This window comes from Bombina bombina, chromosome 3, assembly GCF_027579735.1.
Source record: "Bombina bombina isolate aBomBom1 chromosome 3, aBomBom1.pri, whole genome shotgun sequence".
Classification (NCBI taxonomy): domain Eukaryota; kingdom Metazoa; phylum Chordata; class Amphibia; order Anura; family Bombinatoridae; genus Bombina; species Bombina bombina.
In genome coordinates, this window is record NC_069501.1 from 396,991,216 (window position 1) to 397,006,829 (window position 15,614).

Genomic DNA, 15,614 nt, shown 5'->3' on the forward strand with positions numbered 1-15,614 from the left:
AAAGGCACAGCGATAGAAAACTTTGAGGCAAATGTATGCCGAGACATCAAAAACCTAAAATCAAGAAAAACAAAACAGATTAAACACAATCTAACGAGATCACAAATGGGTACCATAAGAAAACTAGAAAGAAATCATGAGTTGATAATCAAGCCGGCTGACAAAAGCGGCGGAATAGTCGTAATGGACAAAGAAAGGTATGAGAGTGAATGCAAAAGAATTCTAGATGATGAGAAGACTTATGAAAGACTTCGAAATAACCCTGTGGAAAGATACAAAACAGAATTGGAAACTTTACTAACAGAAGCCAAAACACATGGGATACTGAATGAAAAAGAATTCAACTACATTAAGGTGTCACATCCGATTACTCCAGTCTTTTATCAATTACCCAAGATCCACAAGTCCATAGAAAATCCACCAGGAAGACCTATCATTTCAGGCATAGGATCCCTGTCTAGCAACCTTTTGGAATATGTGGATAGGAACCTACAAAAATATGTCACAAGGCTTCCATCATACCTGAGAGATTCCACCCAAGTACTATCTATATTGGACAAGATAGTATGGGATGAAAACTACATACTAGCAACATGCGATGTCACATCGCTCTATACGAGCATTCCACATGAAGCAGGTTTGGAAGCAGTGGACTCGTTTCTATTAAAAGATCCGGAAATACTTGATGGACAACGTCTCTTTATATTGGAGAGCATAAAATACATTCTGAGCCACAATTATTTTTGTAACAACAATATATTCTTCAGACAAATTTGTGGAACGGCAATGGGGACCAGGTTCGCGCCTAGCTATGCCAATTTATACATGGGCCACTGGGAACAAATATTTTGGGAATCATGCCCAGCAGGCGCGGACCTGGTCCTATACTCAAGATACATTGATGATATTCTTATCATCTGGAAAGGGTCAATTGAAGATTTAATATACACCATTGACGTGATGAATAAAAATATAAGAAATCTCAAGTTCACGTTCGAATACAGTTACAATAAAATAAACTTTCTCGATCTTACAATAGAGGTGAAAAATGGCAAAATTGAAACATCTACCTATTTTAAGAAAGTAGATTGTAACAATTACATTCATAGTATGAGCTGCCACCACCCTACCTGGAAGGCTAACATCCCAAAAGGACAACTCTTACGAGTAAGAAAAAACTGTTCTAATCCAAGCAAATGGGTCGAACAAGCAGACATACTAAAAGAAAGGTTCCTAGAGAGGGGGTACAAGGAAGAACATCTGATGGAAAAGATAGATGAAGTGGAAAAGACCGACAGAAACAGCTTGCTAAAGTACAAGACAAGAACAACAATAGCACAAGAAGATGGTATAATAAATGTACCGATGATAACAGAATACAGCTCTAATAGACACGTAATGGAAAAAATCATCAGGAAGCACTGGGACATCCTAAAAGAAGACGATGTGATCGGTGAAAAATTGATCCACCAACCGAGATTCATATATAGGAAGACCGATAACCTAAAAGGTATATTGGCCCCAACAGTCCTAAAGAACAAAAAAAGAGGCATTACAGACTATCAGGAAAAAGCGATTAAAGGTTTTTTCCCATGCCCGAACTGCAAGGCCTGTAAAAATGGAGTAAAAACAAACAAATTCTTTGGACATGACAAGAGGGAGGAACACAAGATACAAGACCTCATTAGGTGCCAAGACAGGGGAGTCATCTATGTAATATTCTGCACATGTGGCCTACAATATGTAGGACAAACTTCAAGGACACTAAAGGACAGAATAAGAGAGCATATATTATGCATTGAGAAACTGATTAAAGATACACCATTGTACAGACACTTCTCTATAACCCACAAAGGCAACATAAAAGATTTTAAGTTTTTTGGGATCCAAAAGATAGAGAAGAATTGGCGAGGAGGAAATTATGAGAAAAAACTGTTATTCAATGAATCTAAATGGATCTTTACATTAGATTGTCTCTTCCCTAAAGGATTAAATCACAAAGAAGATCTGTCACATCTGCTGTCCTTACGAAAAGATTAGACAGCAAAGGTTGCGGATGATGTATAAATAAACAAACACTAAAATTCCTCTACCAGACAAAAGCATACCAATAAAAGCATGTGTTTTCACACTAGCTGGATTGCACGCTCTAGACTGATAGTTTTAAAATACAGAATCCGTCACATATATGCGTAGTGTGTTCATCAATAGATAGAAGAAACTTAGAACTATAAGAACCAAAGAATAAGAACCATTTGCATTGAGAAAATACATAACTACCTCCACTTGCAATCTAAGCACCTAGTATACAAGACATACCAGAAAAGTTCTTTTTCCCTCAAATACACCAACAAAAACCTACCCACCAGACCACCAATCTTAATCAAAATGTCCCAATCACCTAACAAATGGCCCCAAAAAATGGCTCTAACCATTTGCATACACATATGCCAACCCCAATAGGTCAAACAGATTGGAGATTCTCACCCCCATATGCCTTTTAAAGACCTCTATGTTACTTATATACCTTACACAATATATTCTACTTTCGGAAGGAATTTTAAGCGATTTTTAAGTGAATTTTAAGTAAGTTTTAACCAAATCCAAAGTTAAACTGAGATATATCCACACAAAATAATTTTTATATTTCTGATATATAGATACTAAATTCCCAAAGACCCTTCAGAAAAGAAATCTTATAGAACACTTTAAGGAATTCCTAAAGGACCCTTTTTCGAGTTCCTTTAAAGACAACCTATAAATTCTAAATCCCAAATTTCAAACACTCAGGCCTTCACGTAACCCTTATCCCCTACTCATACATATTACATAACACCCATATCTATACACTAAGAGTGTTTGATAGAGGCGCGAAAGAGTGAAAACACTAGTACATATATAAGAAATTATGATATGTGATGGACACTTTAACCCACCATACAGTTATATAGAACATGCAGTAACATCTTAGGTAAAATCAAAGTTTTTAGTTTAACATAAACCTATATATTAAGGGTGTTGATATAGGCGCTAAAGAATGGAAACACTAGCGCTCACACACGATATTATGAGATTGATGGACACGTAAACCCACCATATAGGCATGTAGAATACTAATAACATCTCTCAGGCAAAATCAAAGTTTTTAGATCAACATCCGGCAACAACAAAAACCGGACAAGAGTAAACATAGACTTCCGGAGAAAGCGAAACCGGAAGTAACAAAGAGCGATACCGGATGTGAAGTCACAGGTGAAAGAACCGGAAGAGATAGCGAATTAGACACTCCGGAAGGGGGCTAACATACATAAGGAACATCACCTAATATATGTCAAATCAGACAAACATGAGACGCCACTAAATAGGAATACATAAGAAAGTATTAGACACAAATTACTGAAAAACACAAACAGTAAAAACATCACTAGATAAGACTAAATGGAGACTAAAAACTCAATTTCCCATAAAACACTGGGCTAAAACAGGAAAGGGCAGACCCAGATTTTTTGGCGCCAAAAGAGAGCCAATCATGTATGGTATTAGGGTATAAAGCTCCCAGAGACATACAGACCAGTATTGTCTTGAGAAAGGCCTAGGAGGGCCGAAACGCGTCGACAAACTGGTGAGCACATTTCTAATTCCATTATACCATATGTAAACGTTATTACACTATTGTATATATCTTTTACCCATAGGTTTAGGAGGAGGATTTCTGGACCTATACGCTGCACTATTGCAATTTCCCTTGATTTTTTCACAAAAATCTTTTTTCTTTTTAACTTCACGCCACAGTCACTCAAGTTATTTTTGCAAGTTTGAAAAGTTTTGTAAAGAGTTTTGAGTATTTTTTAAAAATTTTTGGAAAGTAATTTTTGTTATTGGAATTAATCATCCAAGTTTTCTTTGGAGTTAATCATCTAGGATCTTCTTCACATAAACCCACTCACGGACTTTGGACTATTGTGTTTGTTATAAAGACTATTTTATCTTCAGAGACTATTGTTTTTCCACATTTTTTCCCCATTTTATCCACATTTTTTCCACGTTTTCTCACATCCAACCGGTATCATCCGGTCACTTGATCTGCATCACAATTGTTTTTATTCCTTTGATGTTGTATCTATAATTTTATTCACAAGCTGTATCCATTTGATGTTGTATTTACGATTTCATCCACATTTGTATTGTATATTATCTCAATAATACCTGTTTCTCATACTCCGAATATTATATACAAATATCCGTGCTCAATCGTATTTCCTAGATCACACATACCAATGATCTAAGATAATATTTTGCTGTTTAGGGCAATTTGGATATATAGATATAGGTAACACTATATCTCTCTTTTATTGTTACTTTATATTTTCTACATTTGTTCTCATGGATCCATGTTGAATATAGGTAAACTGTAATAACTTTTTAATGTGCATGTAATATACTGTATTATATTTTAATATTTTAATATCTGTAATAAATTTCTATTTTAAATATACCCACCCCCCCACAGTCCTTTTAAGCTTTTTAGCGCTCACTCTATCACACATGTTCAGGACTTATCCCAGGGGCAGGTTTCTTCTCTCCAGGTTATCTATAAACCAGATAAAGAGAGAGGCGTTCTTGTGTTGTGTCCAGGATCTTTCCGATATGGGAGTAATAGTTCCTGTTCCTTTTCAGGAGCAGGGTCTGGGTTTTTATTCCAATCTGTTAGTAGTTCCCAAAAGAGAGGGAACATTCCGTCCTATTCTAGATTTCAAGAGTGTGAACAAGTTTCTCAGAGTTCCGTCTTTCAGGATGGAGACTGTTTGTTCCATTCTTCCTTTAGTTCAGGAGGGTCAGTTCATGACCACAGTGGATTTAAAGGATGCGTATCTGCATTTTCCTATCCGCAAGTTTTTAACATTTGCATTTCTAGACAAACATTTTCAGTTTGTGGCCTTTCCATTTGGTCTTGCTACGACTTCCAGGATTTTTTCGAAAGTTCTGGGAGCATTTTTGGTGGTTCTTTGGTTACAGGGCGTTGCAGTGGCGCCTTATCTGGACGATTTTTCTGGTTCAGGCGCCATCTCTTCAACAAGCAAGCTCCCTCACGGAGATATTGTTGTCTTGTCTGCACTCCCACGGTTGGAAGGTGACTTTAGGAAAAAGTTCCTTTATTCCGGCTACAGGAGTGGTATTTTTGGGAACAATAATAAATTCCCTAGAAATTAAGTTTTTTTTGACAGAGGCCAGAAAATCAAAGATCTTCAATCCTTGTCTTTTTCTTCAGGCCTTTCCCTGGCCATCAGTAGCTCAGTGTATGGAGGTTATTGATCTGATGGTGTCAGTTATAGACATCATTCCGTTTGCTTGGTTCCATCTCAGGCCTCTGCAGTTGTGCATGCTCAGACAATGGAAAGGGGATTATGCGGATCTGTCTCCATGTATTGTTTTTAATCAGGAAATAAAAATCTCTCTTCTGTGGTGGTTGTCCCAGGATCTTCTCTGGGAACCTGCTTCTGCAGATGTACCTGGGTGATTGTGACCATGGATGCCAGTCTTGGGATGGGGAGCTGTCTGGGGTTCATTAAAGGCTCAGGGTCTTTGGACTCGGGAGGAGTCGGTTCTTCCTATAAATATTTTAGAGCTGAGGGCAATCTTCAATGCTCTTCTGGCCTGGCCTAAGTTAGCTTCAGTCCAGTTTATCAGATTTCATTCGGACAACATAACATCAATCATCAGGGGGGGACTCAGAGTTCCTTGGCCATGACAGAGGTAGCCAGGATTATTCAGTGGGCAGAGTCCCACAATTGTTGTCTGTCTGTGATCCACATTCCAGGGGTGGACAATTGGGAAGCGGATTTTCTAAGCCGACAGACTTTTCATCCAGGGGAGTGGGTACTCCATCCGGAGGTATTTTCTAACTTGATTCTCAAGTGGGGGCAGCCAGAGCTGGATCTCATGGCATCTCGTCAGAATGCCAAGCTTCTAAGGTATGGGTAACGGTCTCGAGATCCTCAGGCTGTACTGTTAGATGCTCTGGCCGTTCCTTGAAACTTCAGTCTAGCGTATGTTTTTCCTCTGTTCGCTCTCCTTCCACGGGTCATTGTTTGAATCAGACAGGATAGGGCGTTGGAGATTCTCATTGTCCCAGCGTGGCCTCGCATAATCTGGTATGCGGATCTGGTGGAGATGTCATCTCTTCCACCTTGGAGTGTTCCATTACGGAAGGGCCTTCTACTTCAGGGGCCCTTCCTTCATCCAAATCTCCTTTCTCTGAAGCTGACTGCTTGAAGATTGAACGCTTGATATTATCTAAGCATGATTTTTCTGAATCAGTTATTGAAGCTATGATTCAGGCTTGTAAGCCTGTGTCTAGAAAGATTTATTGTAAGATTCTAAGGTATGGGTAACGGTCTCGAGATCCTCAGGCTGTACTGTTAGATGCTCTGGCCGTTCCTTGAAACTTCAGTCTAGCGTATGTTTTTCCTCTGTTCGCTCTCCTTCCACGGGTCATTGTTTGAATCAGACAGGATAGGGCGTTGGAGATTCTCATTGTCCCAGCGTGGCCTCGCATAATCTGGTATGCGGATCTGGTGGAGATGTCATCTCTTCCACCTTGGAGTGTTCCATTACGGAAGGGCCTTCTACTTCAGGGGCCCTTCCTTCATCCAAATCTCCTTTCTCTGAAGCTGACTGCTTGAAGATTGAACGCTTGATATTATCTAAGCGTGATTTTTCTGAATCAGTTATTGAAGCTATGATTCAGGCTTGTAAGCCTGTGTCTAGAAAGATTTATTGTAAGATTTGGCGTAAATATTTGTATTGGTGTGATTCCAGAGGTTTTTCTTGTTATAGAGTTAAAATTCCTAGGATTTTGTCTTTTCTCCAAGAGGGTTTCGAGAAGGGTTTATCTGCCAGTACCTTGAGGGGTCAAATTTCTGCTTTATATATTTTGTTGCATAAACGTCTGGCAGATATGCCAGATGTTAAGTCTTTTTGCCAGGTTCTGGTTAGAGTCAGGCCTAGGTTTAAATTTGCTACTCCTCCGTGGAGTCTCAATTTGGTTCTTAGAGTTCTTCAACATGCTCCTTTTGAACCTATGCATTCTTTGGATATTAAGTGTTTATCCTGGAAAGTTTTGTTTTTGGTTGCTATTTGATCTGAAGAGTTTCGGAGCATTCAGCTTTGCAGTATGAATCTCTTTTTCTTATTTTTCATTCTGATTATGTAGTTCTGCGTACTGTCTTAGTTTTTCTTCCTAAGGTGGTTTCGGATGGGAATATTAATCAAGAGATTGTTGTTCCTTCCTTGTGTCCTGATCCTTCTTCTCATAAGGAACGTTTGTTGCACAACCTAGATGTGGTACGTGCTTTAAAGTTTTATTTACAGGCACCTAAGGATTTTCGTCAGTCTCCTTCCTTATTTGTTGTTTATTCTGGGAAGAGAAAGGGTCAGAAAACTACGGCTTCTTCTCTTTCTTTTTTGTTGAGGAGCATTTTTCGCTTGGCTTATGAGACTGCTAGACGGCAGCCTCCTGAGAGAATCACGGCTCTTTCTACCAGGGTTGTTTCTTCTTCTTGGGCTTTTAATAATGGAGCTTCTATGGAACAGATTTGCAGGGCTGCTACTTGGTCATCCTTACACACTTTTTCAATATTTTACAAATTTAATACTTTTGCTTCGGCTGAGGCTTCTTTTGGGAGAAAGGTTCTTCAAGCAGTGGTGCCTTCTGTTTAGGTTACCTGTCTTGTCCCACCCTTATCATCTGTGTCCTCTAGCTTGGGTATTGATTCCCACTAGTAATTGATGATTCCGTGGACTCACCATATCTTAGGAAAGAAAACATAATTTATGCTTACCTGATAAATGTATTTATTTCCGGATATGGTGAGTCCACGGCCCACCCTTTATTTAAGACAGTTTATTTTTCTATAAACATCAGGCACCTCTGCACCTTCTATTACTTCCTTTCTCCTTTCCTTTTTGTCGAATGACTGGGGATTGTGGGTAAGGGGAGTGGTATTTAACAGTTTTTGCTGTGGTGCTCTTCGCCGCCTTCTGCTTGTCAGGAGAGATATTCCCACTAGTAATTGATGAATCCGTGGACTCACCATATCCGGAAATAAATAAATTTATCAGGTAAGCATAAATTATGTTTTTAGCAGCTCTTCTTTGGACAGTTTCTAGTTTATTTATATCCTTCTGAAGACATGGTCTCTAGAAATGTATACAATATTCAACATGAGGACTAAATAGTGATCTGTAAAGTGGCATGCATTTGATTCAAACTCTAGCCATACAATATAGCCATTGTAACTAGCAGTCTCAAAACTGATCGCAGCCTAAATATTTGTGTGTATATATATATATACACAAGAATAAAGGCTGCACTCACAGGTCTTTTAAAATCACAAGTATAAATGCTCAAGGTATTCCCTTCTGCACCTTCAATGCATTGCTTGTATCCATGGCAACCGTGTATACAATTGGTTGCGTTGGGTTCAACTAATATATTTGTTTATGTATTGGCATCAGTTTGGCCACAACATACTTGCATGTTACACTTCTTATATGCTTTGAATATTGGGCACTAGGAATATATTTGTTAGAAGTGTTCGTTAAAAATTATTCACATATGGGCTAAGACCGGAAGTGATGAAACTAAACTTCCGGTTTCGGCTACACAGTGGAACGCAGGATGCGTTCCACTCACGGAAAATTGGCGCTGTTTGGGGTAAAAGGTTTGTTTGTATTGCTAACACTATAAAAGTTGTGTTTTGTGTCATAATTGCATGCTGACGAAGGGGACAAGATCCCCGAAAACGTTTCACAATAAAGTATTTATACTTGTGATTTAAAAAGACCTGTGAGTGCAGCCTTTATTCTTGTATTCATCTGCATCCTTGCACCCAGGCTGTTGGCGACTGGAGGGCTGAGCTGGAGTTTGTTATCTTATATATATATATACACACAGTATCCCACAAAAGTGAGTACACCCCTCACATTTTTGTAAATATTTTATTATATATTTTCATGTGACAACACTGAGGAAATTACACTTTGCTACAATGTAAAGTAGTGAGTGTACAGCCTGTATAACAGTGTAAATTTGCTGTCCCCTCAAAATAACTCAACACATAGCCATTAATGTCTAAACCGTTGGTAACAAAAGTGAGTCATTGTCCACTAGTGCATCATTTAACTCAATGTAAAAAAATTAACCTTAAAGGGCCACTAATGTCAAAATTAAAGTTTCTTGATTCCGATAAAGCATGTAACTTAAAAAACTACAACTTTCCAATATACATACTTCTATTATCAAAACATGCTAATTTTTTATATGCACACTTTCTGACACTCCAGCTCCTACTGAGCATGTGCAAATGTACACAGTATATACCTAAATGTAGCCACCAATCAGCAAGCGTGCTGAACCAAAGTGGGCTGGCTCCTAAGCTTACATTCCTGCTTTCTCAAATAAACAAACCAAGAGAAAGAAGAAAAATTTGACAATAGGAGTAAATAAGAAAGTTTCTGAAAATTGCATGCTCTATCTGAATCATGAAAGAAAAGAAAAATTGGTTTCATATCCCTTTAATCTACTACAGTGGATTTAATGAGTTTAGATGTAAGTCTAAGATGTATATTGTGTGGCCTTTAAAGAACTTGAGTGCTACATATATAGGATGTTGCTTGCCTGTAGATGGCTTACTATTGTAATCATTGTATTTAACCTGGGACATTAATGCTAGAATGTCAGTGATTTCCTTCCATAAATAGACATCACTCCCCCACCACAGAGGGATGAAGATCCTTTTAGAATAGACAACCTACCTTCTGACCTTGGATACGAGTTGAAGATAAAAGATGGCGTTATTCACATCTATGCAAACAAAGATGCGGTTAAGAAACATCAACCAAAGGATTATGGTTACCCCCACCTGGACACCTTTATAGAAGATATGAATTTTCTAATTATGCTCATTGCCCAAGGACCTGTGTAAGTATCCAAAAATTAAATCACTATTGCCATGAGACTACATAGAGGTCAAGGCTGACAAATACATCTACATTAAACAAAAACTATGGTCATTATAGAACCAGATCACTTGATTTAAGAGTCCTTAGAAATTCTTCCTTTCTTTCATGTAATTAGCAAGAGTCCATGAGCTAGTGACGTATGGGATATACATTCCTACCAGGAGGGGCAAAGTTTCCCAAACCTCAAAATGCCTATAAATACACCCCTCACCACACCCACAAATCAGTTTTACAAACTTTGCCTCCTATGGAGGTGGTGAAGTAAGTTTGTGCTAGATTCTACGTTGATATGCGCCCCGCAGCAGGTTGGAGCCCGGTTTTCCTCTCAGCGTGCAGTGAATGTCAGAGGGATGTGAGGAGAGTATTGCCTATTTGAATTCAATGATCTCCTTCTACGGGGTCTATTTCATAGGTTCTCTGTTATCGGTCGTAGAGATTAATCTCTTACCTCCCTTTTCAGATCGACGATATACTCTTATATATATACCATTACCTCTACTGATTTTCGTTTCAGTACTGGTTTGGCTTTCTACAACATGTAGATGAGTGTCCTGGGGTAAGTAAGTCTTATTTTCTGTGACACTCTAAGCTATGGTTGGGCACTTTATTATAAAGTTCTAAATATATGTATTCAAACATTTATTTGCCTTGACTCAGGATGTTCAACATTCCTTATTTCAGACAGTCAGTTTCATTTTTGGGATAATGCATATGAATCAATTTTTTTCTTACCTTAAAATTTGACTTTTTCCCTGTGGGCTGTTAGGCTCGCGGGGGCTGAAAATGCTTCATTTTATTGCGTCATTCTTGGCGCGGACTTTTTTGGCGCAAACATTTTTTCTGTTTCCGGCGTCATACGTGTCGCCGGAAGTTGCGTCATTTTTGACGTTCTTTTGCGCCAAAAGTGTCGGCGTTCCGGATGTGGCGTCATTTTTGGCGCCAAAAGCATTTAGGCGCCAAATAATGTGGGCGTCTTTTTTGGCGCTAAAAAAATATGGGCGTCATTATTGTCTCCACATTATTTAAGTCTCATTATTTATTGCTTCTGGTTGCTAGAAGCTTGTTCACTGGCATTTTTTCCCATTCCTGAAACTGTCATTTAAGGAATTTGATCAATTTTGCTTTATATGTTGTTTTTTCTATTACATATTGCAAGATGTCCCACGTTGAAACTGAGTCAGAAGATACTTCTGGAAAATCGCTGCCTGGTGCTGGAGCTACCAAAGCTAAGTGTATCTGCTGTAAACTTATGGTATCTGTTCCTCCAGCTGTTGTTTGTACTGATTGTCATGACAAACTTGTTAATGCAGATAATATTTCCTTTAGTACTGTTACATTACCTGTTGCTGTTCCGTCAACATCTAATACTCAGAGTGTTCCTGATAACATAAGAGATTTTGTTTCTAAATCCATTAAGAAGGCTATGTCTGTTATTCCTCCTTCTAGTAAACTTAAAAAGTCTTTTAAAACTTCTCATTTTTCAGATGAATTTTTAAATGAACATCATCATTCTGATTCTGATAATGGTTCTTCTGGTTCAGAGGATTCTGTCTCAGAGGTTGATGCTGATAAATCTTCATATTTATTTAAAATGGAATTTATTCGTTCTTTACTTAAAGAAGTCCTAATTGCATTAGAAATAGAGGATTCTAGTCCTCTTAATTCTAAATCTAAACGTTTAGATAAGGTTTTTAAATCTCCTGTAGTTATTCCAGAAGTTTTTCCTGTCCCTGATGCTATTTCTGAAGTAATTTCCAGGGAATGGAATAATTTGGGTAATTCATTTACTCCTTCTAAACGTTTTAAGCAATTATATCCTGTCCCATCTGACAGATTAGAGTTTTGGGACAAAATCCCTAAGGTTGATGGGGCTGTCTCTACTCTTGCTAAGCGTACTACTATTCCTACGGCAGATGGTACTTCCTTTAAGGATCCTTTAGATAGGAAAATTGAATCCTTTCTAAGAAAAGCTTACTTGTGTTCAGGTAATCTTCTTAGACCTGCTATATCTTTAGCGGATGTTGCTGCAGCTTCAACTTTTTGGTTAGAAGCTTTAGCGCAACAAGTAACAGATCATAATTCTCATAGCATTATTAATCTTCTTCAACATGCTAATAATTTTATTTGTGATGCCATTTTTGATATCATTAGAGTTGATGTCAGGTATATGTCTCTAGCTATTTTAGCTAGAAGAGCTTTATGGCTTAAAACTTGGAATGCTGATATGTCTTCCAAGTCTACTCTGCTTTCCCTTTCTTTCCAGGGTAATAAATTATTTGGTTCTCAGTTGGATTCTATTATTTCAACTGTTACTGGAGGGAAAGGAACTTTTTTACCACAGGATAAAAAATCTAAAGGTAAATTTAGATCTAATAATCGTTTTCATTCCTTTTGTCACAACAAGGAACAAAAGCCTGATCCTTCATCCTCAGGAGCAGTATCAGTTTGGAAACCATCTCCAGTCTGGAATAAATCCAAGCCTTTTAGAAAACCTAAGCCAGCTCCTAAGTCCACATGAATGTGCGGCCCTCATTCCAGCTCAGCTGGTAGGGGGCAGATTACGTTTTTTCAAAGAAATTTGGATCAATTCCGTTCACAATCTTTGGATTCAGAACATTGTTTCAGAAGGGTACAGAATTGGCTTCAAGATAAGGCCTCCTGCAAAGAGATTTTTTCTTTCCCGTGTCCCAGTAAACCCAGCGAAGGCTCAAGCATTTCTGAAATGTGTTTCAGATCTAGAGTTGGCTGGAGTAATTATGCCAGTTCCAGTTCTGGAACAGGGGCTGGGGTTTTATTCAAATCTCTTCATTGTACCAAAGAAGGAGAATTCCTTCAGACCAGTTCTGGATCTAAAAATATTGAATCGTTATGTAAGGATACCAACATTCAAAATGGTAACTGTAAGGACTATCCTGCCTTTTGTTCAGCAAGGGCATTATATGTCTACAATAGATTTACAGGATGCATATCTGCATATTCCGATTCATCCAGATCACTATCAGTTTCTGAGATTCTCTTTCCTAGACAAGCATTACCAGTTTGTGGCTCTGCCGTTTGGCCTAGCAACAGCTCCAAGAATTTTTACAAAGGTTCTCGGTGCCCTTCTGTCTGTAATCAGAGAACAGGGTATTGTGGTATTTCCTTATTTGGACGATATCTTGGTACTTGCTCAGTCTTCACATTTAGCAGAATCTCATACGAATCGACTTGTGTTGTTTCTTCAAGATCATGGTTGGAGGATCAATTTACCAAAAAGTTCATTGATTCCTCAGACAAGGGTAACCTTTTTAGGTTTCCAGATAGATTCAGTGTCCATGACTCTGTCTTTGACAGACAAGAGACGTCTAAAATTGATATCAGCTTGTCGAAACCTTCAGTCACAATCATTCCCTTCGGTAGCCTTATGCATGGAAATTCTAGGTCTTATGACTGCTGCATCGGACGCGGTCCCCTTTGCTCGTTTTCACATGCAACCTCTTCAGCTCTGTATGCTGAACCAATGGTGCAGGGATTACACAAAGATATCTCAATTAATATCTTTAAAACCGATTGTATGACACTCTCTGTCATGGTGGACAGATCACCATCGTTTAGTTCAGGGGGCTTCTTTTGTTCTTCCGACCTGGACTGTAATTTCAACAGATGCAAGTCTTACAGGTTGGGGAGCTGTGTGGGGGTCTCTGACAGCACAAGGGGTTTGGGAATCTCAGGAGGTGAGATTACCGATCAATATTTTGGAACTCCGTGCAATTTTCAAAGCTCTTCAGTCATGGCCTCTTCTAAAGAGAGAATCGTTCATTTGTTTTCAGACAGACAATGTCACAACTGTGGCATACATCAATCATCAAGGAGGGACTCACAGTCCTCTGGCTATGAAAGAAGTATCTCGAATTCTGGTTTGGGCGGAATCCAGCTCCTGTCTAGTTTCTGCGGTTCATATCCCAGGTATAGACAATTGGGAAGCGGATTATCTCAGTCGCCAAACGTTACATCCGGGCGAATGGTCTCTTCACCCAGAGGTATTTCTTCAGATTGTTCAAATGTGGGGACTTCCAGAAATAGATCTGATGGCCTCTCATCTAAACAAGAAACTTCCCAGGTATCTGTCCAGATCCAGGGATCCTCAAGCGGAAGCAGTGGATGCATTGTCACTTCCTTGGAAGTATCATCCTGCCTATATCTTTCCGCCTCTAGTTCTTCTTCCAAGAGTAATCTCCAAGATTCTGAAGGAATGCTCGTTTGTTCTGCTGGTGGCTCCAGCATGGCCTCACAGGTTTTGGTATGCGGATCTTGTCCGGATGGCCTCTTGCCAACCGTGGACTCTTCCGTTAAGACCAGACCTTCTGTCGCAAGGTCCTTTTTTCCATCAGGATCTCAAATCCTTAAATTTAAAGGTATGGAGATTGAACGCTTGATTCTTAGTCAAATAGGTTTCTCTGACTCTGTGATTACTACTATGTTACAGGCTCGTAAATCCGTATCTAGGGAGATATATTATAGAGTCTGGAAGACTTATATTTCTTGGTGTCTTTCTCATCATTTTTCCTGGCATTCTTTTAGAATTCCGAGAATTTTACAGTTTCTTCAGGATGGTTTGGATAAAGGTTTGTCTGCAAGTTCCTTGAAAGGACAAATCTCTGCTCTTTCTGTTCTTTTTCACAGAAAGATTGCTAATCTTCCTGATATTCATTGTTTTGTACAAGCTTTGGTTCGTATAAAACCTGTCATTAAGTCTATTTCTCCTCCTTGGAGTTTGAATTTGGTTCTGGGGGCTCTTCAAGCTCCTCCATTTGAACCTATGCATTCATTGGACATTAAATTACTTTCTTGGAAAGTTTTGTTCCTTTTGGCTATCTCTTCTGCCAGAAGAGTTTCTGAATTATCTGCTCTTTCTTGTGAGTCTCCTTTTCTGATTTTTCATCAGGATAAGGCGGTGTTGCGAACTTCTTTTGAATTTTTACCTAAGGTTGTGAATTCTAACAACATTAGTAGAGAAATTGTGGTTCCTCCATTATGTCCTAATCCTAAGAATTCTAAGGAGAAATCATTGCATTCTTTGGATGTAGTTAGAGCTTTGAAATATTATGTTGAAGCTACTAAAGATTTCCGAAAGACTTCTAGTCTATTTGTTATCTTTTCCGGTTCTAGGAAAGGTCAGAAGGCCTCTGCCATTTCTTTGGCATCTTGGTTGAAATCTTTGATTCATCATGCTTATGTCGAGTCGGGTAAAACTCCGCCTCAAAGGATTACAGCTCATTCTACTAGGTCAGTTTCTACTTCCTGGGCGTTTAGGAATGAAGCTTCGGTTGATCAGATTTGCAAAGCAGCAACTTGGTCTTCTTTGCATACTTTTACTAAATTCTACCATTTTGATGTGTTTTCTTCTTCTGAAGCAGTTTTTGGTAGAAAAGTACTTCAGGCAGCTGTTTCAGTTTGAATCTTCTGCTTAGATTTTCAGTTTTTTTCTTTATAAGATTTAAACTTTATTTTTGGGTGTGGATTTTTTTCAGCGGAATTGGCTGTCTTTATTTTATCCCTCCCTCTCTAGTGACTCTTGCGTGGAAGATCCACATCTTGGGTAGTCATTATCC

General features: G+C 38.7%; 1 protein-coding gene across 1 annotated transcript in view; it reads left to right on the forward strand.

Moving 5' to 3' along the window:
- AMPD1 (adenosine monophosphate deaminase 1) overlaps positions 1-15,614 on the forward strand; it is a 294,451-nt gene that overhangs the window by 114,896 nt on the left and 163,941 nt on the right. Inside the window, exon 5 of the mRNA XM_053706560.1 lies at positions 9,763-9,982. Coding sequence (XP_053562535.1) covers positions 9,763-9,982 — 220 coding nt within the window. The remainder of the gene's footprint in view (positions 1-9,762; positions 9,983-15,614) is intronic.